Source organism: Tachysurus fulvidraco, chromosome 5, assembly GCF_022655615.1.
Source record: "Tachysurus fulvidraco isolate hzauxx_2018 chromosome 5, HZAU_PFXX_2.0, whole genome shotgun sequence".
Classification (NCBI taxonomy): Eukaryota; Metazoa; Chordata; class Actinopteri; order Siluriformes; family Bagridae; genus Tachysurus; species Tachysurus fulvidraco.
This window is the reverse complement of record NC_062522.1, coordinates 32,269,844-32,284,843: the sequence shown is the minus strand read 5'-3', so window position 1 is coordinate 32,284,843 and position 15,000 is coordinate 32,269,844. Positions and strand designations below refer to the sequence as shown.

The 15,000-nt window shown below is 45.7% G+C and overlaps 2 protein-coding genes across 9 annotated transcripts in view; both read left to right on the top strand.

Annotated features, from left to right (window-relative positions):
• The window catches only part of dock9b (dedicator of cytokinesis 9b), a 50,054-nt gene extending 40,990 nt beyond the window's left edge, over positions 1–9,064 (top strand). For 4 of the 7 annotated variants that reach the window (XM_027168768.2, XM_047814227.1, XM_047814226.1 and 1 more), the window contains 9 exons: positions 1–47; positions 519–632; positions 1,276–1,281; positions 3,017–3,163; positions 4,076–4,286; positions 7,480–7,670; positions 7,943–8,043; positions 8,194–8,332; positions 8,602–9,064. The exon at positions 1–47 is cut by the window's left edge and continues 76 nt beyond it. In XM_027168768.2, coding sequence (XP_027024569.2) covers positions 1–47; positions 519–632; positions 1,276–1,281; positions 3,017–3,163; positions 4,076–4,286; positions 7,480–7,670; positions 7,943–8,043; positions 8,194–8,332; positions 8,602–8,727 — 1,082 coding nt within the window. In that variant the 3' untranslated portion in view covers positions 8,728–9,064. Of the gene's footprint in view, positions 48–518; positions 633–1,275; positions 1,282–3,016; positions 3,164–4,075; positions 4,287–7,479; positions 7,671–7,942; positions 8,044–8,193; positions 8,333–8,474; positions 8,483–8,601 lie in introns of all 7 variants that reach the window. The other 3 variants (XM_047814232.1, XM_047814228.1, XM_047814229.1) reach the window with 2 other exon arrangements.
• Positions 9,065–12,423: 3,359 nt separating this feature from the next.
• slc15a1b (solute carrier family 15 member 1b) overlaps positions 12,424–15,000 on the top strand; it is a 12,051-nt gene continuing 9,474 nt past the window's right edge. Inside the window, exons 1-6 of one of the 2 annotated variants that reach the window (XM_047814237.1) lie at positions 12,424–12,569; positions 12,753–12,790; positions 12,888–12,972; positions 13,481–13,622; positions 14,197–14,316; positions 14,551–14,650. In XM_047814237.1, coding sequence (XP_047670193.1) covers positions 12,551–12,569; positions 12,753–12,790; positions 12,888–12,972; positions 13,481–13,622; positions 14,197–14,316; positions 14,551–14,650 — 504 coding nt within the window. In that variant the 5' untranslated portion in view covers positions 12,424–12,550. Of the gene's footprint in view, positions 12,570–12,752; positions 12,791–12,884; positions 12,973–13,480; positions 13,623–14,196; positions 14,317–14,550; positions 14,651–15,000 lie in introns of both variants that reach the window. The other variant, XM_047814236.1, reaches the window with a different exon arrangement.

Here is a 15,000-nt window from a genome sequence, read left to right as displayed (position 1 = left end):
TCTACAGACTCATCATCCCCATTTATGAACAGCGCAGGGACTTTGAGGTGAACACACACACACACACACACAGGGACTTTGAGGTGAACACACACACACACACACACACAGGGACTACAAGGTGAACACACACACACACACACACACACACACACACACACACAAACAGGGACTTCGAGGTGAACACACACACACAGGGACTTCTAGGTGAACACACACACACAGGGACTACAAGGTGAACACACACACACACACACACACACACACAGGGACTTCGAGGTGAACACACACACACAGGGACTTTGAGGTGAACACACACACACACACACAGGGACTACAAGGTGAACACACACACACACACAGGGACTTCGAGGTGAACACACACACAGGGACTTCGAGGTGAACACACACACAGGGACTTCGAGGTGAACACACACACACAGGGACTTCGAGGTGAACACACACACACACACACACACACACACACACACACTAATCCTGTTCCTGTCTTCCTGCAGAAACTGGCTCACCTGTACGACATGTTACACCGGGCGTACACCAAAGTCATAGAAGTGATGCATTCTGGGAAAAGGCTCCTGGGAACCTTCTTCAGAGTGGCTTTTTTTGGGCAGGTATGAGATTAAAGATAAAACATTTAGGGTTTAGTTTGTGTTTCAGCAGAAATCTTTACTGTGAAGTCAAGCATGAGAAAAAATCACACTTGTGCAAAAGCACACAAGCGTTTAGTGACACAAAACACACACACACACACACAAACACACACACACACACACACACACACACAGAAACACACACACACACACAGAAACACACACACAGAAACACACACACAAACACACACACACACACACACACAGAGAAACACACATGCATACACACACAAACACACACACACACACACACACACACACAGAAACACACACTCATGCACACAGTCACACATAAACATACTGTATACACACACACAGGGACACACAAACACACATACACACTCACGCACACACACATGCAGGGACTTCAAGATGAACACACACAGAAACACACACACAAACGCACACACACACAGGGACTTTGAGGTGAACACACACACACACACACACACACACACACACACATGCATTAATGACCCAAAACGCAGTGTTTAATGCAGCAGTGTTTTTTACACTGTCCCCTTCACTAAAAGCCTGTGTTTGATCCTTCATGAATTTAAAAGGTTAACCCCATCTTCTCTGCTTTCTCTTTTCTTTCCATAAGGCTGCGGTAAGTGGTGCTGCAGTGCTGCTGCTTCTGTGTGTGTGTGTGTGTGTGTGTGTGTGTGTGTGTGTGTGTGTGTGTGTGTGTGTGTGTGTGTGTGTGCTAGTTTTGCTAATAACCCTAGCTAACCTTTGCTCACTTTATTTATTTAAATATTACAGAGCTTCTCTTTGTGCTGATGTCTTTCATAACTCATTATAACACGCTTATGACGTTTGTATTTCCAGTTCGCTCCACTTTAAAAACAGAATCTCTCTCTCTCTCTCTCTCTCTCTCTCTCTCTCTCTCTCTCTCTCTCTCTCTCTCTCTCTCTCTCTCTCTCTCTGTGCTTGCAGCTACCACTTTAGCTCTCGCTCGCTCGCTCGCTCTCACCGAGGCAGCAATAACGCTTTATGGTTTATGATCCATGAAATCACTCTGCTGCTGTCAGTCGAGTCCAGAGCGCTTCTGTATATAGTCTAAGTGCCCTCTTTAATCCCCATTAGTGCTTCTGAAAGGAATCGGAGCTCCACACCGTAAACCGGGCCACGACCCAATGCACCGTAAACTACACGCTTTTCCGGGAACGCGGCGAGAACCTGCAGTGCCGGGAAACAACGAGTGTCGTACACAATTACAGGACAGTCTCAGATGTAGAGCTTTATTTTAAAGCAGGATTATCTGCACTTTTTATTAGCCACGGATTTCGGGACGAATCGGAAACCCGTTTGGAAACGATTACTTGTTGTCTGGAATGCTAATTACAGCATCGTATATGACGTAACAACGGCGTCTGATGATGTCACGGTTATTCGAGTCGATATACAGTGCCATAAGTAGACTCTTAATAATATGGGAATACGGGAGCGTTTTTTTTTTTTAATAATCTTGTTCATCAAACATTCCGGATGTTGCACCTTTTCATTCATTTTTTTTTTCTTTCTTTAAACTTTGTTTGTTTCCAGTTAAAGGTGCGGTGTACGATGTTTCAAAGCCAATGTTGACATTTGAAATCACCAAAACAAACACGACCCTAACCCAAATGGGTGTCACCCCCTGTTTTGATAGCTCCGCCCCACACATACATACATGCGTAACCCAGGCAACTATTACGGCGGAACCTGCTGGGGCAGCTCGCCGAGGGGACATTTTTAGGGATGGCTGGCTGAGGGGCTATTGAAAGGTTTAGCTCCGTTTCACGCGGAAGACGACGTTCGACACCTAGAGGTAACGGCAGGTATCCGCCATGTCAGTGTTTCAATCTCTTCCTGCTAATGTCAGACACAAGACACGCCCCTTTATCCTCATTGGCTACACGTTTGTTTTGTCAGTTGGCACGAGTCAGTTTTCTGAAGCGTTTCTCAAACAACGTGCACCGCCCCTTTAATAAAACCGAATCTTGAGGGCGCTCTCAGACTTTTCCGTTCAAATTCGATTCGATCCGTCGTTAATCCGAGTTCAGTCTGATTTCTCATTTTTACCCCACGATAGAACCCAAAGCTGATCAGCAGAAAGATCTCAGATGTTCTCGGCTTTCAGCATTTCCATATGCAGACTTTCTTCTGCTTAGATTAGATGTGTAAGAGCTCTGACACGCCACGCCGACGCTGCGGCCGCTCACACGCGAGCCGAGAACCCGAACCTTCTCCACTAGTTTGGTCTGATTAGGTGTGTGTTTATCTTCAGCGTCGGTTTGGTGTGTCAGGGCTTCACTCCACCCGCAGAGCGACTAAACACACCCCAGTTTAATCCTCTCGTCTAGGGTTTCTTTGAGGATGAAGATGGGAAGGAGTACATCTATAAGGAACCCAAGTTCACACCCCTGTCTGAGATCTCACAACGTCTGCTCAAGCTCTACTCAGACAAGTTCGGCCAGGAGAACGTCAAAATCATCCAGGACTCCGGCAAGGTGAGATCTTATTACTGATACGTCAGGGCGTCGGAGGAAACGTGATCGCTCCAACAGCGTCTCTCTCTCTCTCTCTCTCTCTCTCTCTCTCTCTCTCTCTCCTCTGCTGTCTCCTTTTTTCCATTTCCTACTGTCTTTCTCTCCCCATCTCTCTTTCACTCTCCACCCTCTGTCTCTCACTCCCTATCTGCCTCTTTTCACCTTCTACTCTCCCTCCCCTTTTCTCTCTCTCTCTCCATGTGTCTCTCTCCCGAGAAGTCTCTCTTTTTCCATCTCCTACTGTCTCTCATTCTTCACCTTCTGTCTGTCTCTCTCTTTATCTGTCTCTAACTCTGTATCTCTCTCTCCCATCTCTCTGTCTCTCTTTATCTGTCTGTCTGTCTGTCTCTCTGTCTGTCTCTCTCTCTGTCTGTGTGTGTGTCTCTCTCTCTCTCTGTCTCTCTCTCCCTCTCTCTCTCTCTCTCGCTCTCTCTCTCTATATATATATATAGTCTTTCTCTCTCTCTCTCTGTGTCTCTCTCTGTCTCTCTATCGCTCTCGCTCTCTCTGTATGTCTCTGTCTCTCTGTCTCTGTCTCTGTCTCTCTCTCTCTCTCTCTGTATGTCTCTCTCTCTCTCTCTCTCTCTCTCTCTCTCTGTATGTCTCTCTCTCTCTCTCTCTCTCTCTCTGTATGTCTCTCTCTCTCTGTCTCTCTCTCTCTTTCTCTCTCTCTCTGTATGTCTCTCTCTCTCTGTATGTCTCTCTCTCTCTCTCTCTCTCTCTCTCTCTCTCTCTCTGTACCAATAATAATCATTAAAATCTTCAAGATAATTCTTTTCAGTTTCTGTTTCAGGTTCCTGTTATTTACAGTCGATATTTAAACAAATCCTTTGTTGTTGTTGTTGTTGTTGTTGTTGTTGTTCTCGTGCTCAGGTGAACCCTAAGGACCTGGAGGCCAAGTTTGCTTACATCCAGGTGACACACGTGACGCCGTATCTGGAGGACAAGGAGCTGGAGGAAAGACGCACCGACTTTGAAAGGAACCACAACATCCGGCGCTTTGTCTTCGAGACGCCGTTCACCGAGTGTGGCAAGAAGCACGGGGGGGTGGAGGAGCAGTGCAAGCGCAGAACCGTCCTCACCAGTCAGTGTCCGGCTTCCCTTCATACGTCCCTTTCTTTTATTTACTCAGATTATTTTCTCCGTGTCCTTGAACCTTTGTCCAGGTATCACATGATATCACACTGATAACTAATCAGTCACTCACTCAGAGTCTCCAGCTGTGAACGAGCTGGCGCTGTTTCCACGTGTAGCTCTTATCTGACACGTGATCGTGTACAGACGTGTAGCTCTTATCTGACACCGGGATCGTGTACAGACGTGTAGCTCTTATCTGACACGTGATCGTGTACAGACGTGTAGCTCTTATCTGACACCGGGATCGTGTACAGACGTGTAGCTCTTATCTGACACGTGATCGTGTACAGACGTGTAGCTCTTATCTGACACCGGGATCGTGTACAGACGTGTAGCTCTTATCTGACACGTGATCGTGTACTGTACAGACGTGTAGCTCTTATCTGACACGTGATCGTGTACTGTACAGACGTGTAGCTCTTATCTGACACCGGGATCGTGTACAGACGTGTAGCTCTTATCTGACACGTGATCATGTACAGACGTGTAGCTCTTATCTGACACGTGATCGTGTACTGTACAGACGTGTAGCTCTTATCTGACACGTGATCGTGTACAGACGTGTAGCTCTTATCTGACACGTGATCGTGTACAGACGTGTAGCTCTTATCTGACACGGGATCGTGTACTGTACAGACGTGTAGCTCTTATCTGACACGTGATCGTGTACAGACGTGTAGCTCTTATCTGACACGTGATCATGTACAGACGTGTAGCTCTTATCTGACACATGATCGTGTACTGTACAGACGTGTAGCTCTTATCTGACACGTGATCGTGTACAGACGTGTAGCTCTTATCTGACACGTGATCGTGTACAGACGTGTAGCTCTTATCTGACACGTGATCGTGTACAGACGTGTAGCTCTTATCTGACACGGGATCGTGTACTGTACAGACGTGTAGCTCTTATCTGACACGTGATCGTGTACAGACGTGTAGCTCTTATCTGACACGTGATCGTGTACTGTACAGACGTGTAGCTCTTATCTGACACGTGATCGTGTACAGACGTGTAGCTCTTATCTGACACGTGATCGTGTACAGACGTGTAGCTCTTATCTGACACGTGATCGTGTACAGACGTGTAGCTCTTATCTGACACGGGATCGTGTACTGTACAGACGTGTAGCTCTTATCTGACACGTGATCGTGTACAGACGTGTAGCTCTTATCTGACACGTGATCGTGTACTGTACAGACGTGTAGCTCTTATCTGACACGTGATCGTGTACTGTACAGACGTGTAGCTCTTATCTGACACGTGATCGTGTACTGTACAGACGTGTAGCTCTTATCTGACACCGGGATCGTGTACAGACGTGTAGCTCTTATCTGACACGTGATCATGTACAGACGTGTAGCTCTTATCTGACACGTGATCGTGTACTGTACAGACGTGTAGCTCTTATCTGACACGTGATCGTGTACAGACGTGTAGCTCTTATCTGACACGTGATCGTGTACAGACGTGTAGCTCTTATCTGACACGGGATCGTGTACTGTACAGACGTGTAGCTCTTATCTGACACGTGATCGTGTACAGACGTGTAGCTCTTATCTGACACGTGATCATGTACAGACGTGTAGCTCTTATCTGACACATGATCGTGTACTGTACAGACGTGTAGCTCTTATCTGACACGTGATCGTGTACAGACGTGTAGCTCTTATCTGACACGTGATCGTGTACAGACGTGTAGCTCTTATCTGACACGTGATCGTGTACAGACGTGTAGCTCTTATCTGACACGGGATCGTGTACTGTACAGACGTGTAGCTCTTATCTGACACGTGATCGTGTACAGACGTGTAGCTCTTATCTGACACGTGATCGTGTACAGACGTGTAGCTCGGTGTGGATCCCTACAGACAGAAGAGCGTCTGCGCTTCCGTTACGTTTTTCATGCGTTTGTTTTTTTTTTCCATTAAAACGAGTGTGTTTAAATCTGAATATTTACACGGTGCATGCGGACGTTATCAGCTCTTTGTGGACACGTCCACACGTCCGGACGTCTCTCTCTAACAGAAGTGCGATAAACCGTACACGTGTCTCTCAGACTCTCAGGACTGAGACGTGAAGGTTCCGAACACTTTGATTACTGAGACAGGAGGTTTTTCGGCTCCCTGCTGATTCCCCATCACGCAGATTTTTACCCGCTGTATTTGTGTCGAAAATATTTACACGTTTATTTCATTTAACAACAAAATTTCACAGTATTTCTGTATAAAAATGATTTAGGGGCGGGGCTACGTACAAGCTCACTTAATGATGTCACTAAATAAATTAAACAAATTTGGACCAATCAGAGCTGAGGAAACTTACTCACTTACTCCTCTCTCTCTCTCTCTCTCTCTCTCTCTCTCTCCTCTCTGTCTCTCTTTTTCCATCTTCTGTCTCTCTTCACTTTCTGTCTTTCCCTCTCCCTATCTCTCTCCACCTTCTGTATCTCTTAACTCAACTGTCTCTATCATTACCTTCTTTCTTTCTCTCTCTTCTTCTCCATCTCTTTGTCTCTCTCCTTCTTGCTCCCTGTCTCCCAATATGTCTCTCTTTTTCCATCTTCTACTTTATCTCTAAACTTTCTCTAATCTCTGTCCCTCTGTATCTCTCTTTCTCCTCATCTTTCTCTCTCTTCATCTGTCTCTCTATGTCCCTCTCCGTATCTCTCTTTCTCTCTCTTCATCTGTCTCTCTATGTCCCTCTCTGTATCTCTCCTTCTCCTCATCTCTCTCCTCATCTGTCTCTCTCTCTCTCTCTCTCTCTCTCTCTATCCCTTTCTCTCTCTCTCCTTCTGTCTCTCTCCTCTCTGTCTCTCTTTTTCCAACTTCTACTGTCTCTCTTCACTTTCTGTCTTTCCCTCTCCCTATCTCTCTCCACCTTCTGTATCTCTTAACTCAACTGTCTCTATCATTACCTTCTTTCTTTCTCTCTCTTCTTCTCCATCTCTTTGTCTCTCTCCTTCTTGCTCCCCCTCTCCCAATATGTCTCTCTTTTTCCATCTTGTACTGTATCTCTAAACTTTTTCTAATCTCTATGTCCCTCTCTGTATCTCTCTCTCTCCTCATCTCTCTCCTCATCTGTCTCTCTCTGTCCCTCTGTGTGTCCCTCTCTCTCCCCTCTACCCCCCCCCCCTCAGCCACCCAGTGTTTCCCCTATGTAAAGAAGCGTATAGCGGTGATGTATCAGCACCACACAGATCTCAGTCCTATAGAAGTTGCCATTGATGAGATGAGTGTAAAAGTGTCGGAGCTGAAAACTCTGTGTGCAGCTGCTGAGGTGGACATGATCCGTCTGCAGCTCAAACTGCAGGGCAGCATCAGCGTGCAGGTGTGTTTTATACACACACACACACACACACACACACACACACACACACACACACACACACACACACACACACACACATCACACACACACATGCACACACATCACACACACACACACACACACACACACATCACACACACACACATCACACACACACATCACACATCACACACACACACACACACACACACACACACACACACACACACACACACACACACACACACACAGTGTTTCATCAGTGAAGGTTACAGTGTTGTTTCTCTTATCAGGTAAATGCAGGACCACTTGCTTATGCGAGAGTTTTCCTTAACGACACCTCTGCCAAAAAATACCCCGACAACAAGGTCAAGCAGCTCAAAGAGGTCTTCAGGTAGATGTCTGAACTTATGCAGCTCTGTGTGAAGACCCCAAGGGGGATATCACCATCATCGCAGTCTCTATGTACATAATAAAGCTCTGTGTGTGTGTGTGTGTGTGTGTGTGTGTGTGTGTGTGTGTGTGTGTGTGTGTGTGTGTGTAGGCAGTTCGTGGAGGCTTGTGGTGAGGCTCTGAGTGTGAATGAGAGACTGATAAAGGAGGATCAGCAGGAATATCATGATGAGATGAAGGCCAGCTACAGAGACCTGAGCAGAGAGCTGTCGCTTATCATGCACGAGCAGGTACACACGCGCACACACACACATATACACACACACACATATACACACACACACATACACACACACACACACATTTACAGATATTTCTGGTCCTCCCTTTGATCTCTCTCACTCTCTCACTCTTTTTTGTGCTCACCTGCAGATCGGATGGTAACAAAACTCCTCTGCTGAGTCTTTATTAAAAATATATATATAAATAATATTTTTTTTCTCTAACAAGAAGTTCTAAACTTTCCTTCTGGTCTTCTCCTTTTTCTCCTTTGTCCCAGATCTCTGCGCTGGAAGACGCTAATAAGAGCTCGCTCTCTGATTCGCTGCACATCTTTAAGGTCATTAGTGGCAGCCCCGGTGGCTCCGCCCTCAAAGGTTTACCCAGCTCCGCCTCCTCCGGTTAACTTTTCAAAATTGTGGAGCGAGGAGCTGCGATGAGGGGAAGCAATGAGCCGGAAATGTGATCAAACCTGAAATGAACGAAAGATTAAAACGTTTGCTCCAAAATCGAACCTATTTTTTTTCCCTTAAAACAACAATCCGGTTTTCCAAAGTTTGGAATTTTGAGAAATCTTCTACATGTTTATAAGGAACACCGAGACGTTCCTTTCTCTCTGCCTTTTGCATTCGACTCCTGGTCGGTTTTGTATCATTTTATTTAAAACGGTGACACATTCGTATTCGAACAGTTCTGTAAAATATTAATGTTGGGTTTTTTTAAATAAAAATAAAACAATTGGACAGAATTTTTGTCAGTGATTTAAACACAGCTTTATGACCAACATCGTCGTCTGTGGCGATTCCTGTCTGACTTTATCAACCTGTTCATCACCATAACAGAAGAACGGACCCAAAGCCGACCCTTGATGTATCCCCACCTCCACCTTGAACTCCTCTGTCTGACCTACAGCACATCTCACAGCTCTTATGCTCCTGTCACACACATCATGAACCACTTTAACGTACATCTCCGCCACTCCTGACATCCTCATACAGTACCTTACAGTACCATAAAGTACCATACAGTACCTCACAGTACCATACAGTATTATACAGCACCATACAGTACATTAAAGTACCATACAGTACCTTACAGTACCATAAAGTACCATACAGTACCTCACAGTACCATACAGTATTATACAGCACCATACAGTACATTAAAGTACCATACAGTACCTTACAGTACCATACAGTACCTCACAGTACCATTACAGTCTTTCTCACAGGTTACCATACAGTTAGCCCTACCGTCACCATTACAGTACATTAAAGTACCATACAGTACCTTACAGTACCATACAGTATTATACAGCACCATACAGTACCATACAGTACCATACAGTACCTTACAGTACCATACAGTACCATAAAGTACCATACAGTACCGTACAGTACCATACAGTACCGTACAGTACCTTACAGTACCATACAGTACCTTACAGTACCATACAGTACCTTAATATACCATACAGTACAATACAGTATTATACAGCACCATACAGTACATTACAGTACCATACAGTACCTTACAGTACCATACAGTACATTACAGTACCATACAGTACATTACAGTACCATACAGTACCTTACAGTACCATACAGTACATTACAGTACCATACAGTACATTACAGTACCATACAGTACCATACAGTACCTTACAGTACCATACAGTACATTACAGTACCATACAGTACCTTAATATACCATACAGTACATTACAGTACCTTACAGTACCATACAGTACCTTAATATACCATACAGTACCTTACAGTACCTTACAGTACCATACAGTACATTAATATACCTTACAGTACCATACAGTACCTTACAGTACCATACAGTACCTTACAGTACCTTACAGTACCATAGCTCCTCTCTCAGCACCCTTTCATACGCTCTCTCTAAATCCACGAAGACGCCACTTTTTGACCATCTCTGTACGTCTCCATCCAGAAACCTACATCAGTTTTGCTCTTTGTTCTGCTCACAAACATCCACTTCCTTTCTTAGCCCAGCTTCCACAACTCCACACCAACTCCACACCCACTCCACACCAACTCCACACCAACTCCACACCAACTCCACACCAACTCCACACCAACTCCACACCAACTCCACACCAACTCCACACCCACTCCACACCAACTCCACACCAGCTTCCACAACTCCACACCAACTCCACACCAACTCCACACCAACTCCACACCAACTCCACACCAACTCCACACCAACTCCACACCAGCTTCCACAACTCCACACCAACTCCACACCAACTCCACACCAACTCCACACCCACGCCACACCCACTCCACACACACTCCACACCAACTCCACACCCACTCCACACCCACTCCACACCAACTCCACACCAACTCCACACCAACTCCACACCAACGCCACACCAACTCCACACCACTCCACACCACTCCACACCAACTCCACACCACTCCACACCAACTCCACACCACTCCACACCAACTCCACACCACTCCACACCAGCTTCCACTACTCCACACCAACTCCACACCAACTCCACACCAACGCCACACCACTCCACACCACTCCACACCAACTCCACACCACTCCACACCAGCTTCCACTACTCCACACCAACTCCACACCAACTCCACACCAACTCCACACCAACTCCACACCAACTCCACACCAACTCCACACCAACTCCACACCAACTCCACACCACTCCACACCAACTCCACACCAACTCCACACCAACTCCACACCACTCCACACCACTCCACACCAACTCCACACCAGCTTCCACTACTCCACACCAACTCCACACCAACTCCACACCAACTCCACACCACTCCACACCAACTCCACACCAACTCCACACCACTCCACACCAACTCCACACCAGCTTCCACTACTCCACACCAACTCCACACCAACTCCACACCAACTCCACACCACTCCACACCAACTCCACACCACTCCACACCAGCTTCCACTACTCCACACCAACTCCACACCAACTCCACACCATTTCACAGCTCTGTAGTTTATAACCCTGCACCTCAGAACATTTCTCCTCCGTTCCTCAGGCATCTTCTCACTCTCTAAAATCCTGTTAAACGATCGAGATAGAAACTCCATGGCTGTTTCTCCTACAGAGACACGTCCACACCTCCACACCTGCACATCCTTCCTTTCTCTATCTCTCTGTTTCTCCTACAGTCTCTCCAGATCAGCGAAAAGATCGAGAGAAGCGGAGAGACGAGAGAGAGAGCAGAGAGAGCGCTAGGGATCGGCAGAGACAGATAGAGAGAGAGAGAGAGAAAGAGAGAGAGCGAGACGAGATGGACATACAAACAACTGGTAGCGTTGCTGCTAGAAGAGAGGCTAGAGAAGATCATTATGTCTCTCTCTCCCCTCTCTCTCTTCCATCGCTCTCTCTCTTTCTCTCTCTCTCTCTCTCTCTCTCTCTCTCTCTCTCTCTCTCTCTCTCTCTCTCTCTCTCTCTCTCTCTCTCGCACGTGCCTTCCCTCATGTCTATAACCTGACACAACTCATCATATGCTAAATCGAACTATAATAAACATAAACCTGTCCATAAACACAATAAACTTTCTTTAAGCTTGATTATAAAAAAAAGGACAGCTCTGTGTAAAACAACATGCTGTACAGTGCTGCAAAAGTTTGTGCGCCCCATAACCGATCAGACGCTTAATTTCATTTGGATAATAAAAAAAAAAAAAAGAATGAAGCCATTGAGGCACGGTGACATTCGTTCACCAGAACGTAGCAAACATAAAACATAACTGGAGTCTTGTTGTTTAGCTTGTTATGGAGGCCTGGGTTGCCTTTAGCCCCAGCAGAAAGTCAGGGGGGTGAAAACTTTTGCACTTGAGTGTAAAAATTAATATTAATTATACAACAACTATCGCATGTTCTTTGCAGTGTAATAAACTCTCTCGCGCACACACACACACACACACACACACACACACACCAGGTCTGAGCCATAAACAAATCACAGTCCACAGTCCTCTCTGCTCTGCCTGATTAAGATTTATGATGCAGGTTATATATAAAACCCCACTACCTGCTTCCTCAGGTGCTCAGAGCACAGAAGGTGTGTGTGTGTGTGTGTGTGTGTGAGAGCGAGAGAGAGAGAGAGTGTGTGTGATAGACAGCGAGACAGACAGAGAGAGAGAGAGAACAAAGACTAAAGGATATCGACGCAGTGAGGAGGAAGCGAGATGACCGGAGACATGGCAGGTGAGTGATCCAGGTCCAGGTGATGAACTACAAGGTGTTCAAACTTATGATGTTTTTTGTTTTATTTCCGTCACTTATTAGTAACTTCGTGTCAGCGTTCGTGTCTGTGTGAAGCATTTAGTTTAGAAACGTGAGTTTAAAACGTTCCTCACATCTGAACGCACTTCATTCTTTACGTTCTAGACCGAGAGCAGGGAAAAGAGAAGAAGAACAAAGACAAGGTAAAAACTTACTAAAAACTTTTTATTTATTTGTTTGTTTGTTTGTTTGTTTGTTTGTATTAATTTATTTATTTCTCTCTTTTCGCCGGTGAAGCAGGCGGAGTGCTGCGGCTACCCCGTCAGCATCTTCTTCATCGTCGTGAACGAGTTCTGCGAACGGTTTTCCTACTATGGCATGCGAGGTAAGTTAAAAAGAAGTGATATGAGAAGTCGAGGCAGCGTCCCTCAGGGAATCTGGAGGTGGCTTTAAAGGCTAATGAGAAAAATAAATAATAATGCAGGAAATAATATGTTAAATATGTGTCAAAGGGTGCTCTAACTTTTGCACTCCTCAGTATTTCATGGTTTTTCTATTTTGCGCTCTCTCTCTCTCTCTCTTTCTCTTTCTCTCTCCCCATTCTCGCCCCCATCTCTCTCTTTCCTCTCTCTACCTCTCTCTCTCTCTTTTTCTCTCTCCCAATCTCTCTCTCCCATTCCTGCTCTCTCCCCCTCCCTTCTGTCTCTCTCCATCCCGCTCTCTCTCCCTCTCCTGTCCCCCGCCCCTCTCTCTCTCTCTCTTTCCCCATTCCTGCTCTCTCCTCCTCCCCCGTCTCTCTCTCTCCCTCTCTCTCTCTCCATTCCTGCTTCTTTCTCTCCCCATCCCTCTCCCTCTCCCTCTCTCTCTCTCTCTCTCTCTCCTTCTCTCCATAGCTGTTTTGGTTCTGTATTTCCGATACTTCCTGCGTTGGGATGATGACTTTGCCACCACCATCTACCACACCTTCGTGGCCCTTTGCTACCTCACACCCATCCTGGGAGCCATCATAGCCGACTCCTGGCTGGGAAAGTTTAAGTACGTCACAGGACGATTTGTTTGTTTTTGTGTTTGGAACCTTATTTAATTATGAATATTTATCCATCACGGAGAAAGATCTATCTATCTATCTATCTATCTATCTATCTATCTATCTATCTATCTATCTATCTATCTGTCTGTCTGTCTGTCTGTCTGTCTGTCTGTCTGTCTGTCTGTCTGTCTGTCTATCTGTCTGTCTGTCTGTCTGTCTGTCTCTTTATTTATTTATTTATTCCTTATTTATTTTCATTTTATTTTTATTTTATATTTAATTTAACTCAGTCCCCAGAACTAAAAGTACTAAATTTAAGACGATATAAAAGGCAAATAAAAATAAAAATATCTCCAAATACCTTAAAAACAAACACTGAAAATAATTTAAATAAAAATGTTGTATAAAAAACATACTGAATGGATACGACTCTCTCTCTCTCTTTCTTCCTCTCTCTTTCTCTCTCTCTCCCTCTATCTCTCTCTCTCTCTCCTTCTCTCTCTCTCCCACTCTCTCTCTTTCTCCCTCTCTCTTTCTCTCTCTCTTTCTCCCTCCCTCTCTCTCTCTCCCTCTCAACAGGACCATAGTGTATCTCTCCATCGTTTACACAATTGGTCAAGCCGTCATGGCCATCAGCGCCGTCCATGACATCACCGACGCAAACAAGGACGGGACTCCTGACAGCATGACCTTCCACGTGTGAGTAATTTCGCATACACACTTGACATGGTCCTTATTCGGATGGGATTAGATTCCCACAGAGGACACAGAGTCTCTGCGTCTCCAGGTGGACATGTGAGAAGGAGCCCATGCTGCCTGGCGATGTTCTGAGTCCGTCCAAGTCGTGATGAGACGTCCGCGGTGTTCGGAAGCGTCTTCACGCACCGGCCTGTATTTAATCAGAGTTTTGCTTCTCTTACTGTCTGAATTCAGCGCTATGTCCATGGTGGGGCTGCTCCTTATTGCTTTGGGGACTGGAGGCATCAAACCCTGCGTAGCCGCTTTCGGAGGGGATCAGTTCCAGGACAATCAGGTTTGTGAGCTCTTTATTTAACCCCTTAATCTGTTTAACCGCAAACCTTTCACGCGTTTCGCTCCGGATACCGAAGGAACTTCGGAACCTTTAAAAGCCGTGGTGTTTTTTTTTCTCCACAAAATAATCAGTGACATTGTGGTGTGATGTGTTTTTTATTTTCTTATAAAAAACCTTGACAAAGCATCAACTTCTCTGTCCTGAAGATGTCAGAAATCCTTGACTGCTGACAGCGGAGACTCCATACAGCATACGTCACCTCCCTGTGTTACCATAGAAACCATACTGAGCTCAACTGATGTAAACGGCATCACAGACACACACGTGTGTATTCGGGCGCTTTACGTTTC